This window comes from Oculina patagonica, chromosome 11 (assembly GCF_052425735.1).
Source record: "Oculina patagonica isolate OP01 chromosome 11, crgOcupat, whole genome shotgun sequence".
Classification (NCBI taxonomy): Eukaryota; Metazoa; Cnidaria; class Anthozoa; order Scleractinia; family Oculinidae; genus Oculina; species Oculina patagonica.
This window is the reverse complement of record NC_135768.1, coordinates 2,592,615-2,606,931: the sequence shown is the minus strand read 5'-3', so window position 1 is coordinate 2,606,931 and position 14,317 is coordinate 2,592,615. Positions and strand designations below refer to the sequence as shown.

Sequence of the window (14,317 nt, the reverse complement as noted above, 5' to 3'; positions counted from 1 at the left end):
AACCTTTAAAAATCTGAATTTAAATTGTTTAGGAGGACTGAAGCAGTTTTCTCTGACATCTCGACGACGAAACTTCGAGCAGGCGTTGTTTAAAGTAAGCACCAAATTGTTCTTCCATTGCAAACAGGTATCATTATGAAGAAAATAATTAAGCTGTAAAAACTCGCCATGTGGTGAAAAACTAAGAAAACTTTAGTTGTATAGAGGCGGTTAATTCTGGTAAGTAGTACGATCAATATTTTCAATTCAGTCAGTTGCTATTTTAAAGTGCTGTATACGCGTAGTTTGTGCTATAGTGCTAGGCATTTTCGTACTATATTTCTAACTGCATCAAAAAAGCACTAAACCGATTCTTTGAAGTATATCAATTGCTTTTATTGTTCGCCAAATGGAAATGAACTAGAGTGAATTGAAATCACTTGTCTTCGAACAATTAAAGATATCGTTTAGTCTTACCTCTCAAGTTTAGAACGGATTGCAATGACGGGATATTTTCAGAGGTTATCCTAAATTGTTTACACAATGCGTCGTTCAATTTGAACTTCAACTGGGGCTTGTAAAGGCGGTTGTTGTTTATCCTTCGTTGCATTTTTGAAAGAAAACAGAAAACAGGTATTTTATCTGGTAAGGTTAACCTTTGTTTGCTTCATTTCAAATCATATGTACTTTCTCACGCGCCGATTATCGCAGCCTCGAGTCTTCGAGAATGGACAGTGTACGCTTTTTTTTGTTTAATTATATAGCTAGCAAAACACACTTTTTACTAGCAAATTTTCTTCTTAACAAGTTTAACAATTGTAACCAGTAGCGAGGTAGGTAAAAATAAAACAATTCAGATATTTATATCGAAGCAGCCCTATATAGCATAAACGAAGAATGAAATAAACTAAATGCGCTGCAACAACACAAAGCGAGAAGTCAATGGGAACTTAATGAACGGGTTCATTGAAGCCTTAGTTACAAGAAACAGGGGCAGCTTTGGTGTTAATTAAAAAGATTCGAAGGCTTTAAAATAAGCGCTAGCTTCTCTTGAGCCATGAATAACTAATACTGCCACATTGATCACAAGCGAAGCAAACTCTAAATGACGGGCGGATCTGTAGTGGGCGCGAAGATAAGGCGTTGAACATGTTGAACAATGCTGCAGGCGCAGGCAGTAAGCTAGTAAAAGGGCTCAATTAAACAAATAAAAACTGTATCGTGCTGTTAACGCCTAGTACACTGATCCCGTGTTAAGTCTAAACTACACAACAAAGTGTCAACTTTGTTTGAAAAGCGCTAGCGATTTCAATGCGAGCCACGTGTAAAGACGGGCTTTGAATGTAAGAAATTTGCAATCTGGCGACATTTGTATGGCATTCCAATCGCGCGCGGTAGATAACTTTCCACGAGACAGTCTGACAACTCGCGGCGTAAAATAAGCGCTGGTTAACTAAGTGCCAAGTAGCTTGGTGTATATATGTTTATAACGGTGCTGTCACCAGCCGCGAAATTCTTGTAGAAGCTGTGAAAAGGTGGAGCTCACACAGAGACCACGCTGGGACATCGCTGGACGCCCCACAGAGCTGCTACACAAGAGAACGGCGTGCACCACTAAACTCTCGTTGTTAATTTATGAAACTCTATTCACTGAATGACATTTGAAGAATTTGAATTCAAACAGGTAGAAAATTGCCTAGTAAATGAACAAAGCCTTGGTTTATGAAAAGATTTTCTTGCTGAGTCGCCGTCATTATGTCAATCACATTGACACTATGGCGGAAAAATGTTCTAGATACATTTGCAGATCTTTCGCGAGTGATGCTGTTTTGAGTGGTTTTAAAGAGCTTGTTGCGAAAACCGCTTGTACCAGTTCTACTTTAGAAACTTGAGGGATTTCCGATTCAAATTGTCGCCTTTTTTAAAAGAGATTTAGCTTTATCTTTTGTGCTTTCAACAACACGCTATGTAGAGTGTGCGAACATAGTCCAAGGGCTTGTTACAACACAATACGGTCTTCTCTTTTAAGCTGCAGGTTGCATGTTTTGTTTCTCTTTCACTTTAATTTGCTAGGCTATGAGGTAAATAAAGAGAGAAATGGGCACAATCTGAATTCGGCTTTTTCAGTGAGCTCTTTTTTGTCGGCTGATACGCCAACATTTCGGCGCTTTGAAGAAAGTTAGTCAAGTGGTTACATGCGCATAGTAAGGCAAATACCGGATGGCAGTAAGCAAACATTAATTAAAGAGCTGGTGCGAAAAGGCAATACACAATGACAAATGCAAGAAAGGAAGTAATTTAGAAAGTAAACTTGAAATCAAAAAGCTAATTCGCTCCTGTGAGTTTAAGACAAGCCGAGAAAGCCGCTACAGAGTTATTTTGACGATGATGCAAAAAGATGCAAATAGCAACGGAAAGCCGCTAGCTGTTGTTGAGTTGAAAAAATTGTCTTAACGAGTAGTTAGCAAGAAGCAATAAAATTATCCCAGGCTTGATAAGTCTTAAGGAGGTGTTAGGTTTAGTTCATCGAGAAGCAAGCTTTTAATAGAATTTTTCAGTTTAGACAAGACTCGGCCTCGGTAAGCGTTTTGTTTATTCCTTTGTGAAAAGTTAAAAGGCGTATAATTTTACCGAAGACCTCGTGTGAAAAACATGTCTTCGCTCGTTGTTGCGTTAAGGGAGCACCAAAGCAAAGATATTGTAGAGTTGTAAATAAATTCCTATTTATAACTTGCTAAGTGTTTCTCTTTGTGCTGAAAACGAGAAAGGAGCCAGCCACAGAGACTGAGCTCGCCGGTAGGCACAATCTCGAAATTGGTCAAGCCTCGCTGATTGCTCGCAATAGTTACACCGCAGAACGTCTTAAAAAAACGTTTTAGCATAGAATAGATCACACCTTTAGGCAGCTGTTGAGTCAGTCAAAGAAAGGAGTTTAGTTTCAGTGAAGAATAGCTCTTCACAACAAGGCATAATCAAGTTAAACCGGTCACAACGCATGCTATCGTCGTGAAGTTTCTTTTTTCCTGTTAGATTTTTGAATGACACACTTCTGTGCTATAAAAGAACAAGGAAAAAGTTAATTTTAGCGACATTTCAAGTCGCTATTCTTGTCTTTTGAACGTTAGGTTGCCGGTAGCACACTTTTATTCAATTCAACCACGCCTCGTGAAATGAGCTAGATATGCGGCTTGCCATTTCATTTCTCAAATTAACCAATTCAAAACTTTCTGTTTCAGATCCGATGTTTTCAGCCTCGCTCAAGAAACTTAGCATTTGTCGAAGGCAATCTTCTCTCCACAAACAACAACAAAAAAGGAAAATGTGTAGTATTGGTTTTACTTAACTTTACTCTATCTGAATAAAATCAATTTTTAAAAACTAAAAGCTCTCTGCTCTTTTTGTGTGATACAACTACTATAATTACCCTTACGCCATTTTTATGTTCCAGAAAGAACCCTTTTTAAGTCGGCTCCTGTGTCCAAACGGCTTTCCACTCCAATTACCTCGTCCGGACTTTGTGAGGGGCACTTTAGCAAATCACAGCTTCTAACAATGATATTTTTTTACAAGGGATTGGTCTAGCTAAGGACTACAGCGTGAAACCTATTGAAAGCTAGGGTTGAGCGATTTTCAAAATTACAGCGGTAGATTTTCTTTGCAAATCCGGCGTTTGCAGTTTTGTTTGATAAAATCAAAGTAACTGCAGAATAACGCAAAGGGAAACTCAAGGAAATTATCGCTAAATGCGGTTCAGACTAATAGAAGAGTTGGAGCCAGATTTCTGCAAAATTTAAGCATTATTTCTCAAAAGCACGTCGCAAAGATAATTAGTAGCTCTTGTGTAATTGGCAATAATACCACATTTCTGTAAACAAGCTGTTCAAAGAGACCGCCTAGAAAAGTCCTTTAGCAGCATTTAAACCGCCTTACAATAGATGCAAAAACCCGTGCGACTAAACGCGCGTCATAAAGTGTATTTTACTTACGAACGTCATTTAGCAAATCAAACGCGCGTATCGAAAAAGCAACCGGAAAGAAAGCGCTTTTCCCTCCAAGCTATTTTCTCATGTATCTAAAACTTCAAAAGCGCCCCGCTCTTCTCTGCTATAAACATGCGTCTTAAAAAATTCTAAACCCACACGCTTGTATTGAGATAAACTATAAAATATGTTTATTATTCCTTTTTTCGTTTACGATTTATATACAAGATTCAAGCGAAGCAGGAAATCTTATTTACATAGAATTGTACAATGTCGTTTCCTTGTCTCAAGGATTTATCCACATTTGACCAATTTGAGATTTTTTTCGTGTGGTCTACACACGGGTATAAATATACAAGCCCTTCGAATAAAATATTTCTTCCTTTAGATACACTCGATTATTTAGATTTACTACCATGAATTCTTCTCGACTTTTAATATATATTACTGCGTGAGAATTAAACGGGCTGATTTCACATACGATAAATATATCATATCGTGTTCGCAGAGTTTTTTGTTCTCGTATGTTGGCCGGCTATTGTAAGCGGCCAAGTCAGTGCTCTACGTTGATAAAAGTATCAACATTAGGAACATCCATTTTGTCATTTTCATCTTGCTTCGGCGTAAGCGCGAGCACACTGCTCAACTTCGCTAGTCTCTGGCCTTCTTGTACATCAATATTAAGCTCCATGGAAATGTCTTTAATTTCTGGTTCCTCTTTAACGCTTTCCTCGTCCGTTTTATCAGTGCTTTTCTTTACATTGTTCTGATGTGTTTTTTGGTGCTTTCTCAGATGATCACTACGCATGAAGCGTTTGCCGCACTCAGCACACTGGAAGCGTTTCTCGCCTGTGTGCGTTCTCAAATGCCGTTGTAGCTCGTCAGATCGCGTGAAGCTCTTCCCGCAGAACAGCCAGTTGCACACAAACGGGCGTTCGCCGGTATGCCAGCGAAGATGCGCCTTGAGGTGCGACGTCTTTCCGTACACCTTACCACAGCCGGGGATGTGACAAATGTGTTGCTTTCGTTTTGTAGTGTTTCCAGTTGTCGCCGCGAGCTGACAGTTCGGGCATCGGCACCTTCTGCAGCGCCTTGTTCCCGTTACTTGGCTAGACAAAGGTCCAGCATTGTACACGCTGGTCAAGTGATATGCCGCTGCAGCACTACCGGGATTTCCGTGATAGCTCATTGAAGAGATGTGACTCGTAGGCGCTACGGAGCTCAGCGCCAAACTCTGCGGAATTGCGTTCGAGATGGGGCTGCGAACAACAGTTTTATTCGGCTCTACACTCCACCAGTGAAGACCTCCCATCTCGTTACACTCGGGTTTGAAAGCAGCCGCACAGCCCAGCGATAACGGAGCACTTCTCGCCGAGCCAGGGCACGCGTGCACTGAGGCCATGCAAGGAGAAACAGGCCCGCGCGAAGGATTTCCGTGAGATACAGCGAAATTCTGATGGACATGGCTCTTTGGAGGCGCAGACAGATAGAACTCTTGAAACGGGGAGAAGTGAGATTCGGCTGGCGGTGTTAATGGTAGCATACGCTCTCCAGGACAGCTCATAATCTGGCTCATGCTAACTGCGTGTTGGCTTAGCTCGGGAAGAACACCGCCGGCGAACTTTCCATGACACTCGTACTCACGGTGGGAACCAGGCTGTCCAATTCTACTACACGTCGCGGCTAATAGCGCCAGTGGAGAAGGCTTACGATATTCCTAAAAATAAGAATTATAAACGATAAGCTGCTAGGCCTCAGAGAACGCTATACCGAGTTTAATAAATAATACACACAAATCGCAACTTTTAGCGACTTTTATAAGGTGCTGGAAATCCTTTTAAAAGATACCTACATGTGAAAATGGAAAATACTCCGGCCTTGCTAACGCGGCTGTAGCTGCCATTTTTCGTTCGTCGAGGTTGAATTTTTTGCTTGAGCACGATTTGAGCTTTGCGCCGTTTCAATACGATGTTTCGCGTACGATAGCCAAGACTAAATGAAACCTGCCTCCTACACACAAAGCATTCAGCTGGTTTGAGAGCCGGTGGCGGAGAAAACAGACTAAATGTAATTAGACAAACGGTGCCGACCGCCAATAAGCAGCCAGAGGCGGAGTCTGTTTCTTATACTTCTCTCAGAGCCATGTTGTTATCGTAAATAAGGTGCTATTATCATAGATGACATGGGAGGAGCGAAAGGGCGGCGAACTAATGAACAAGATCAAAAGAAGGGACATTTTATGATTGGATTTCCACGATCAAAGCCGGCCGCCGCCGAGCGCGCGCGCTGATTGGCTGTCACTTTATAAACAAGCCGCGGGACGACCCTTGAAAGCAAATCATTTGTTATATTATTGTGTATTTCCGTTATCGTGCTATATTATTGTCAGCACCACTAAAAGTACTGTCATCACTCGCAAAAGAGACCGCCTTTATTTAAATAAGAAAAGCTTCTGCAATCTACTCGTGAAGGAGGCAAACACGCTATTGTTCGAGTAACAAGCTATAAACAATTAACATCTCTTACACGAGGTATACTGTGGCTTTTGGCGATAAAATCGGTTGAGGTGTTAACCTTTCATCATGCCGGCGTACTCCGACCAATTGTTTACACGCAAAAAGAAATCTCTGTCATTCTTAAGACAGCGCGAGCTCAACCCTGTCATTTTCCGTCCATTATTTCCACGGAAACGCCGGTGTACAAACATTTTGTTGAAGCAAGCATAAATTTGCTTTTAATGTTAGTTTTATGGTCGCAGAATGTTCTAACAAGCGTGCGCCTTGCTAATTAGAAACCCGCCTTCCAAGACCGCCTTAAGGTCCACCTTTAACTCTGCGCCACTCAATATCTGTGCACTCACAAGCATGTCGGACTCTTCGCTTTCTGGCGCAGTCAGCAACATGTCTTGGGCTATATTCTGACTGGGAACTAAAATTACACTCAGATATCCGAGCTTTGGCGCTGACAGACTGTTTATGGGCAATTATTGATGCATCTTACTTTTCGAGACGGCGGCATCCTTTGAGATGGCGGATCAATTTCGACCAATTTCCTCGACTAACAATTAACAAGTTATTCGCACTCTAAGCGTGATTGAAGGGTGTCAGCGATTTTTCATCGTCTTCAGGTGCATATTTCACTGCTATTTATTTTATTATGCAGGTTAAAGCTTCTAAAACCTGTAATTGAGAAAATCGCTACCAAAAGAAACCTTCTCTTGGTGAAATCGTTGACGTCCATTCGCCGGGTTTGAATATTGTACTTGCTAATGTTTGGGCAAAACAAAAGCTGCGCGCTTGCCGCTTACAATGAAATTCCTTTTTCTTGTTAACCGATTTACTTGGCATCTCAAAACACGAAAGCTTATAAAACTATCCCGGAACATTTCTGTAAACAAGGGAAAACGCAAAACCGAGATTTAGCATCAAAAGCTCATAACACTTTAAGCCCAACTTTCAAGGGCCGTTGATCTGTGCCGATAAGATATCTTAGTCCAATATATCCTCAGCGGACAATAAGATACTCATGGAACGATTACACCTTAGCTGCTGACTCTTGGGAAACGGTGAGCCGAAAAAGGAACAAAAGCACTCTATTATTGTTCTGCTGGAGTAAGGCCAAGGCACGAGACTTTCGAAAAGCCAGCCTATGTTCAAAACTTTTCCGCACCTTTGCTGCGTAAGCTTCGGAGTAGCTGAGGACGCTGAGCTTGTTGAGTCTTTGATAAAGTGCGTTGAAATGTTCTCAGTTCCGCTCCTAGGGCTTAGCAAGATTAAAAAGTTCTATCAACGCGGGGTTTAGCGGTGTGTCGCATTCAAATAGGCCACGGGGGTTCAGTGAAAATAAAACAAAACCAAATGATGCAATACAAGTTGCTTATCATAAACTATGGATTATAGTGGCGAAGGCGCCAAGCAGGAGCCGAAACCGGCGGGAACCCATTTATAATTCACATTGTTTCCACTTAGCAAAACTCATAAATTTCACCCTGAAGAGAGGGAAAAATATCCGTTGAGACAAACTTTATTGCAAATCTGTCGGTAGACAATTAGGTATTTCACCCGCAGCACACCACTAATTTAGATCTTCATAAAAAGAGGGACATTTATCACTGGTTTGGTACTCGACGTTCGTGAAAAATCAAGTGTAAATGTTCAATTTTTGTTCTCTTGAAATTTAGTTACAGCTTGATGGGATTTTGCCCTTGTCAACAAAGTTTAGAAGGCTAGCTGTCAGCTAAAAGAGCTTTTGAACAATACTTACGTCCAACAAAAGTCGGCTACTTCAAAGGCGCAACTTTGCATTTAAAGATCTTTCTTTATAATATATTTGCCACTAATTGAATATTTATTCTTCTTGCTCCAAAATTGTCATTTCGCAAAAAGCATCTTGGAAAAACAAAGAAACATTCTCGGTTTACGTATTATCCGATTTTTCTTTCTGCTGACAAAAAGAAGAATGGAAAGAAAACAACTCAAAACTTCAGAATCCACCTCGCTCACAAAAAAATTCCCTTAAAGTAAACAAGTACTGCAATGTTTGCTTCGCAACAGTGAAGGTAGAAATTCAATTTTCGCTTTCTTTCGTTATCATGTTTTTGTATGTGTTAATTCTGTTTACAGTGTTTGCTTAGTACATGGCAAAAATCAACGATATTACAAAAGAAATAAAGTGAAGTTAAAAGGTGTATTCCTCCGCCTCGCTTAAGAACCGAATTCTTCAAAGCTTCCAGATTTGGCAGATTTTAGGTTCTCGGTTCCGACCTCAAATCACGGATGGCTTGTTCGAAAGTACTGGATAATAATCACAGGGCCCAATAACCGAACAAGATATTGAACAATTTTGCCACTTTAGCCTCGGGCAAATTATCTATTAACGGAATATTCACAGGAAAGGAAACCTCGAGAAGTTCATATGAAAAATCCACCCCGCTCGCTTATGAGAAACGATTGAAAGCCGCCCAACTGAGCTTGTATTTGTTCGAGCGCAATCGCGCCGTTATCTTTATATGTCGTTTTCACTTTTCACGGTTTCCGTCGTTCGGCTTTTAATCAGTTTCATCACTTTTGATTTTCAAAATCTTTTAAGCTGTCTTGGTAGTAGAAAGCAAGGAACTCATGTCTCCGGCAAGCTAGTGACTTCACTTCAAATTGCAAACTGTGCTAGCTACTAGAGATAAAAAAAACTTTTAGCTTTCAAACAAAGCGTGCCCTGTATCTATTTTACTCAGTTTAATAAACGCCGAAAGATTCACAAACCTTAAGTCACTAAAGAGGCTAAATTTTACTCTTAAACTTTTACTACTTCAAGACTGTTTAAATTGAAACCGTGCGTTGTTCAATCCTTTACCTTTTTAAAAAATAAACAGCCCGAAGGCAGGTACATAAAAACTGCGAAAGTCTCGGCAAATGTTAAATTTCTTGTGTAAACTTCCTCGTGTTAAATTCGCATATACGCTCATGCTAAAGGAAACTGTCAGAACCCCCAATTCGGCGAACGGCAGGAGTTAAAAGAGTTTCACTGAAATCTGCCAATCTTTGTCAAGTAATTACACCGGGAACGATATTAAAAGCAAGCCATCCTACACACAGTGCATTTGCAATAAAGGCGGTAGCTTTTGAACTCTATTTTTATGAGCGATAAGGGTAATTTCAACCACACTTGGCACGCGTTGTGATTCGTGAAGATAAAAGCGGCCCTTGACTTGGCGCTTCAATGTCTGATTCAAGGCCCAATACTCTGTTTGGCTTGAAAACGAGCCCTATTTCCGAGCAATTATAGCCTTAACGAGTTTTCCGTTTTAAAGAATCCACTCTTAAAAGTCCAGTTCCGTCTTATAAATAACGCGAGTCGCTTTGTCTATAGCTTGAGGCTTCGGACCCACACCGCCGCACTAGAATCAATTGTGTTAAATTGTATGCTTTCCCTCCCATTTTTTCCCTGTCATTAAAAGGACACCAACAAGGCACTTGAAAAGGTAGCAAAAAACCCCTTTGTTGACATTTAGTCAAGGTTGGCAGCAAAATTAAGTGAATGATTGGACGCGGGAGCGCTGAGCCATAACTGCGTTTCAACTGATTGGAATCACTAGACTAGAAAAACTAAAAAGTCGACCGGCATTGAAACACTTGTGTTTTCGCTTTGTGGTTAAAGAAAGACTTGTGTTGTAGTGCGCTTCTTGCATTTCCGTTGGTATTTGAGATAAAGCCACAATATAGCTGCCAATAATATGTAATTACTATTTCCACATTTGTCATAAAAATGCTAGAGAAATGAGGGCATCTTTAAAATGTTAAATCTCTTCGGTGAAAATGTTTCGCTACAACTTAACTTGTTCCACAATATTATTAACCTCTGTTCCACGATATAGTCCAATCTTTAATTGTATTTGAAAATAAAATGCATGTTTAAAAACAAAAAAAGCGAGAGGTATAGTGAACTCTAAACCTGTCAAAGTTACTAAACTCCTCCAGGAAACCTTTTCCCTTCATCCCTAAGCAACTTGTTCAGTCAAATAATTTTATTACCGTGTGTGGTTGTGGATGTGTTATCACGCTTAAAAACACGCTTGGGCGATACGGGGCGTGATGACTGACCGAGTTCTGTACAGAATCCTTTGGGGTAAGACAAGTCCGGTATATCTTCCATAAAACATTTAGCAGTATTAAATTTCAAATCGTGCAATTACTACGCGATTAAGCTTGTTGATCGCTTCCTGTCACCAATACTGGAAATTATCATCTGGGAGATAAAACCGCACATTGCACACTGAAGAACAAAATATCCTTTAGGCACTAAGCCAAATAACAAAGTTGTGGCTTTGGGAACAAGTATTACACGAGGACGAGACACTGAAAATTAATTACCAGTGCCGTTGAAAAACAAGGCCAGCTCACTAGTAAGGCGTGCAATAAATCCCGTATTTGAATAAGTTATTATTTTTTATCTGCTTCATTACAATTGGCCATTGTTTTCAGATCTTGTGTTCACTGTTCTGTGCTTCAAAGGGAGCAAGATTTTTTGTTTTATTCTTCTTAATTTTGGTTTGTTACTCTATTTAGAAAAAAGACAATTGTAAAGGCCCTATACGCGAACGTGCAATAAACAAATCAAAACCGTTGTAAAACTTATCATTTTTTCTTAATGCAACTTTGGTTACTGGCGACATAATAAGGTAAGAAAATTTAGTTTTATGAACATCTTGCAAACACAGTGACAAAGTATATAGTTTTTACAATCTGCTTCACATGTGGGATTTTAGAATTAACCATCGAATACTCGCTTTACTCACAAGTGAGATTCGCGAAACAAGTTTGGCTAAGAAAATACCTTACACGTTATTTTTTTTAAAGCACTGAAAAAACTTACAAATTTTAGGACGTAACGTTTCCCTCAAGGCTACAAACATGCGGTGAATTTACTAACAATAGAAGGGCTTGCTACAAAGCTTTGCTAATTAATTCTAGGGGTAATTTACAGGAAAGCTTGTTGTCGTGTACCAAGCAATACACGCTCCTTCGCCAAATAAACGGGTACACGTAATGTTATATTCTATTGAAAAAATAATATTAATAAAACTAAGACACGCGCCTTGCATCTTAATCATCTTCATGTTTAGACTGAATCGGTAAACAACAAAAAAGATATCAAATAAACAAAACCTCTCAACGTGTCAATACATTTGTTCTTATAATTGAAACGAAAGACCCATTTGGACTGGGCTAGGCAAGTGTAATGAAAATGAAGAGATGACAACATTAAACTATTGAACTCACTTTTGAAGTTTTTACAACAGTCCATAGGTAATTAAAATGGAGAAAAAATGGAAAAAATTAACATGGAGTTTATACACTTTTTTATAGGAACATCTATTTTATTTGAGCTGACGCTGCCTTTAAATTTTTAGACGAATCGAACCTGAAAATACTGTAAAAATGTCATCTAAAGCCAATTTTGAAAACAAGATGGCTTGCAGTTAATCATTTCACGTTCTGTCCCGAACACCCTTATACCAAGCCCTCAATATACACCCCTCGGCGGAACGACAAGCTTCCCCGCCCGTTTTATATGGCAGTCCCTCCCCGACGTTCTAATCAACCGAGTTATAAACTATCACTGAATGGAAACAACAGGTTGAGCTTTGGTCGACCTGCTCAAAGAGACATGAAGCTATGGAATGATGGTTACCTATTAAAAAGTTTACCACAGCTTTCAAAGACCTTTATGCACCCACTGCAACGCATAACCTTCGTTAGGAGAGATTTCTATTAACTGTTGTTCTTCCACTCCCCTCCCTTATTCATTGTTGAGCTACTAGCAACTAAAACAGTTCGTGGATATTGTTTACTGAGTTAAAAATCAAACCTCACTGTAATTGAGTAAATTTTAACAATCTTGCCAACTATTTTTGTCTGGGGATAAGTTCCCTGTTTCACATTCTGGAAGCATTTGTGACAAAAAAGTTAAATCTTGAATGGCAGATGCATAGATTTCCCTGGCGAAAGGGGGGAGGGGGGGGGGGCGGGGGCGCTGTCCCCTCGGCCCTCCCCCTAAAACCGCTTATGTATGTACATACGTCTGGGTTTGTGTGATGGTCATGGTGAGATGTGTTTGCGAAAGAAATGTTGTTGTTGATCATGAAACTTGAACGCTTTCGGAATAGCCTTTTGAATATATGTTTTTACAATTACAATGTTTTACTACCCCCCCCCCTTATTCTTGCTATGTGTGGATAGAAGTGTTGTGGACTGAAAACAGCTTCAGCTTTTTAATAACAATGAACAGAACATCACTATCTTTTTTACTAAAAGCAAAACTCTTTTCTACTCGTTTCTACTCGTGCTGCTAGAAAGCTTCCTCAAATAGTGCAACTCAGACATTTAAAAACCAACGAAGTAAACTGATAACAAAAGTCTAGAATATTTAAAGTTTACTAAGTTGCTGTCTTATCTATGCCACTGGCAATAAAGTTATTTCTGTTAATAATCAAAGAAACATCAAAATAACAATTCTCTGAGGTAGAAAAACATCAAAAACGTAACAATAAACCAAAAAGGAACAAAGATTGTTTAAATCAAGGAAGATTAGCCCTTGAAACTCCAGTATCCAGTATCCTGGCTGATCTCCATACCTTTTTTTAAGTATAAGCTGCGAGAATTTGTTAAAGCATCAAAACAATTTCCCTTTTGACCATTTTATTAATTCTCATAAGTTTTTCTCTTGATTAAGTATAGATATTGTGAGGAGAAATTTGAACTTGGTCACTCTTGACGAACTCGACAGTGTGCTTACATCTGTGTTTTTAACATGTGAACCCCGAGCAATTAAGATTCTGTAAACGTACAAACGTCAGTTTTAAGTAACAAGAAACAACATCTAATGATTTAATTGACACAAGTAATCGGGCTTTATCTCGTGAAATATATTGATTAAATGCTGTTATTATCTTAATGAATCAAATTAAGGTTTTAAAAAAATCTAAACTCACGAATGTGAATTCCACGAGTTGATAATGAGCTCATTAATTAGCCGCATTAAAAATTGCCATTGAGTTTCGTGCATTAGAAACTCACGGAAAATTCGGGAGACAAAAAAACGGAATTCTATTTAAACAATAAAAGTATTAACTTCTTTTTTTTTCACCTGAAAACGTCAATAGAATGATCTGTCTAATAAATCAGACTAGTTCAATTTTTAGTCAAAATAGGGGGTTGTTTAACCATCGATAACATGAAAAACTTCACAACCTGTAACCCTATATTTGGTATAATTTCTAATTTTAAAATGTTGTATATTGTACTTAATACTGAAGTGTAACCTTGACCTCAGTGTAAACTCGCAATAGCGATCAACATCTTAATGTGAATAAAAAAAAATCATCAACTATAGGATATTGTTTTTTTTTTCTATGTCTTAATGTACGTTTCTTAGATTACAATCGGTTATAATATTTCGAAGTTGGTGGGACAGCTGTAGCATAAACAGTAACTTAGAAACGGCAATACAAGATTAACAAGATAAGAAAAACAGTGTTAAAGGAGCAAGTACGTCAAGGGGATTTCGCAGATTTTTGGTCTAAACGATTCTGAAATAAGTGGTAGGCAACTTTACCAATGAAAAATAATATATTTGAGCATTTAACTGAGGATATAACCTTTATTTGGGGATAGAAATCAAACTTCGGCTATAGATATCGATATTTTTGAACGAGCGCGGAAACAACTTGAAAACTTTAGCTGACGTTTTCAAATTGCAATCCATTTCCAACCGAGCCATCCGCAGCCAATTGCAAACGCGCTGTTAAACAGTTTTAGTGCTCTAAAATAGCAATTGTTTATAAAAATGGACCATTATTTTTA

At 39.1% G+C, this 14,317-nt stretch overlaps 1 protein-coding gene across 1 annotated transcript; it reads right to left on the bottom strand.

Moving 5' to 3' along the window:
* Positions 1-4,122: 4,122 nt before the first annotated feature.
* LOC144631114 (transcription factor Sp5-like) lies at positions 4,123-6,176 on the bottom strand. The gene is made up of 2 exons (XM_078489496.1): positions 5,812-6,176; positions 4,123-5,676 (listed from the first exon to the last, which is right to left on the bottom strand). The coding sequence occupies exons 1-2, from the start codon at positions 5,860-5,862 to the stop codon at positions 4,513-4,515; spliced, it is 1,215 nt and encodes a 404-aa protein (XP_078345622.1). The 5' UTR covers positions 5,863-6,176; the 3' UTR covers positions 4,123-4,512.
* Between the last annotated feature and the right edge of the window lie 8,141 nt (positions 6,177-14,317).

Bases quoted from the DNA above. Each gene is read 5' to 3' on its own strand.
- LOC144631114 (XM_078489496.1), bottom strand. From the start codon at position 5,862: ATGGCAGCTACAGCCGCGTTAGCAAGGCCGGAGTATTTTCCATTTTCA. The intron at 5,677-5,811 runs GTAGGTATCTTT...TCTTATTTTTAG, and splicing joins AGTATTTTCCATTTTCACAT to GAATATCGTAAGCCTTCTCC.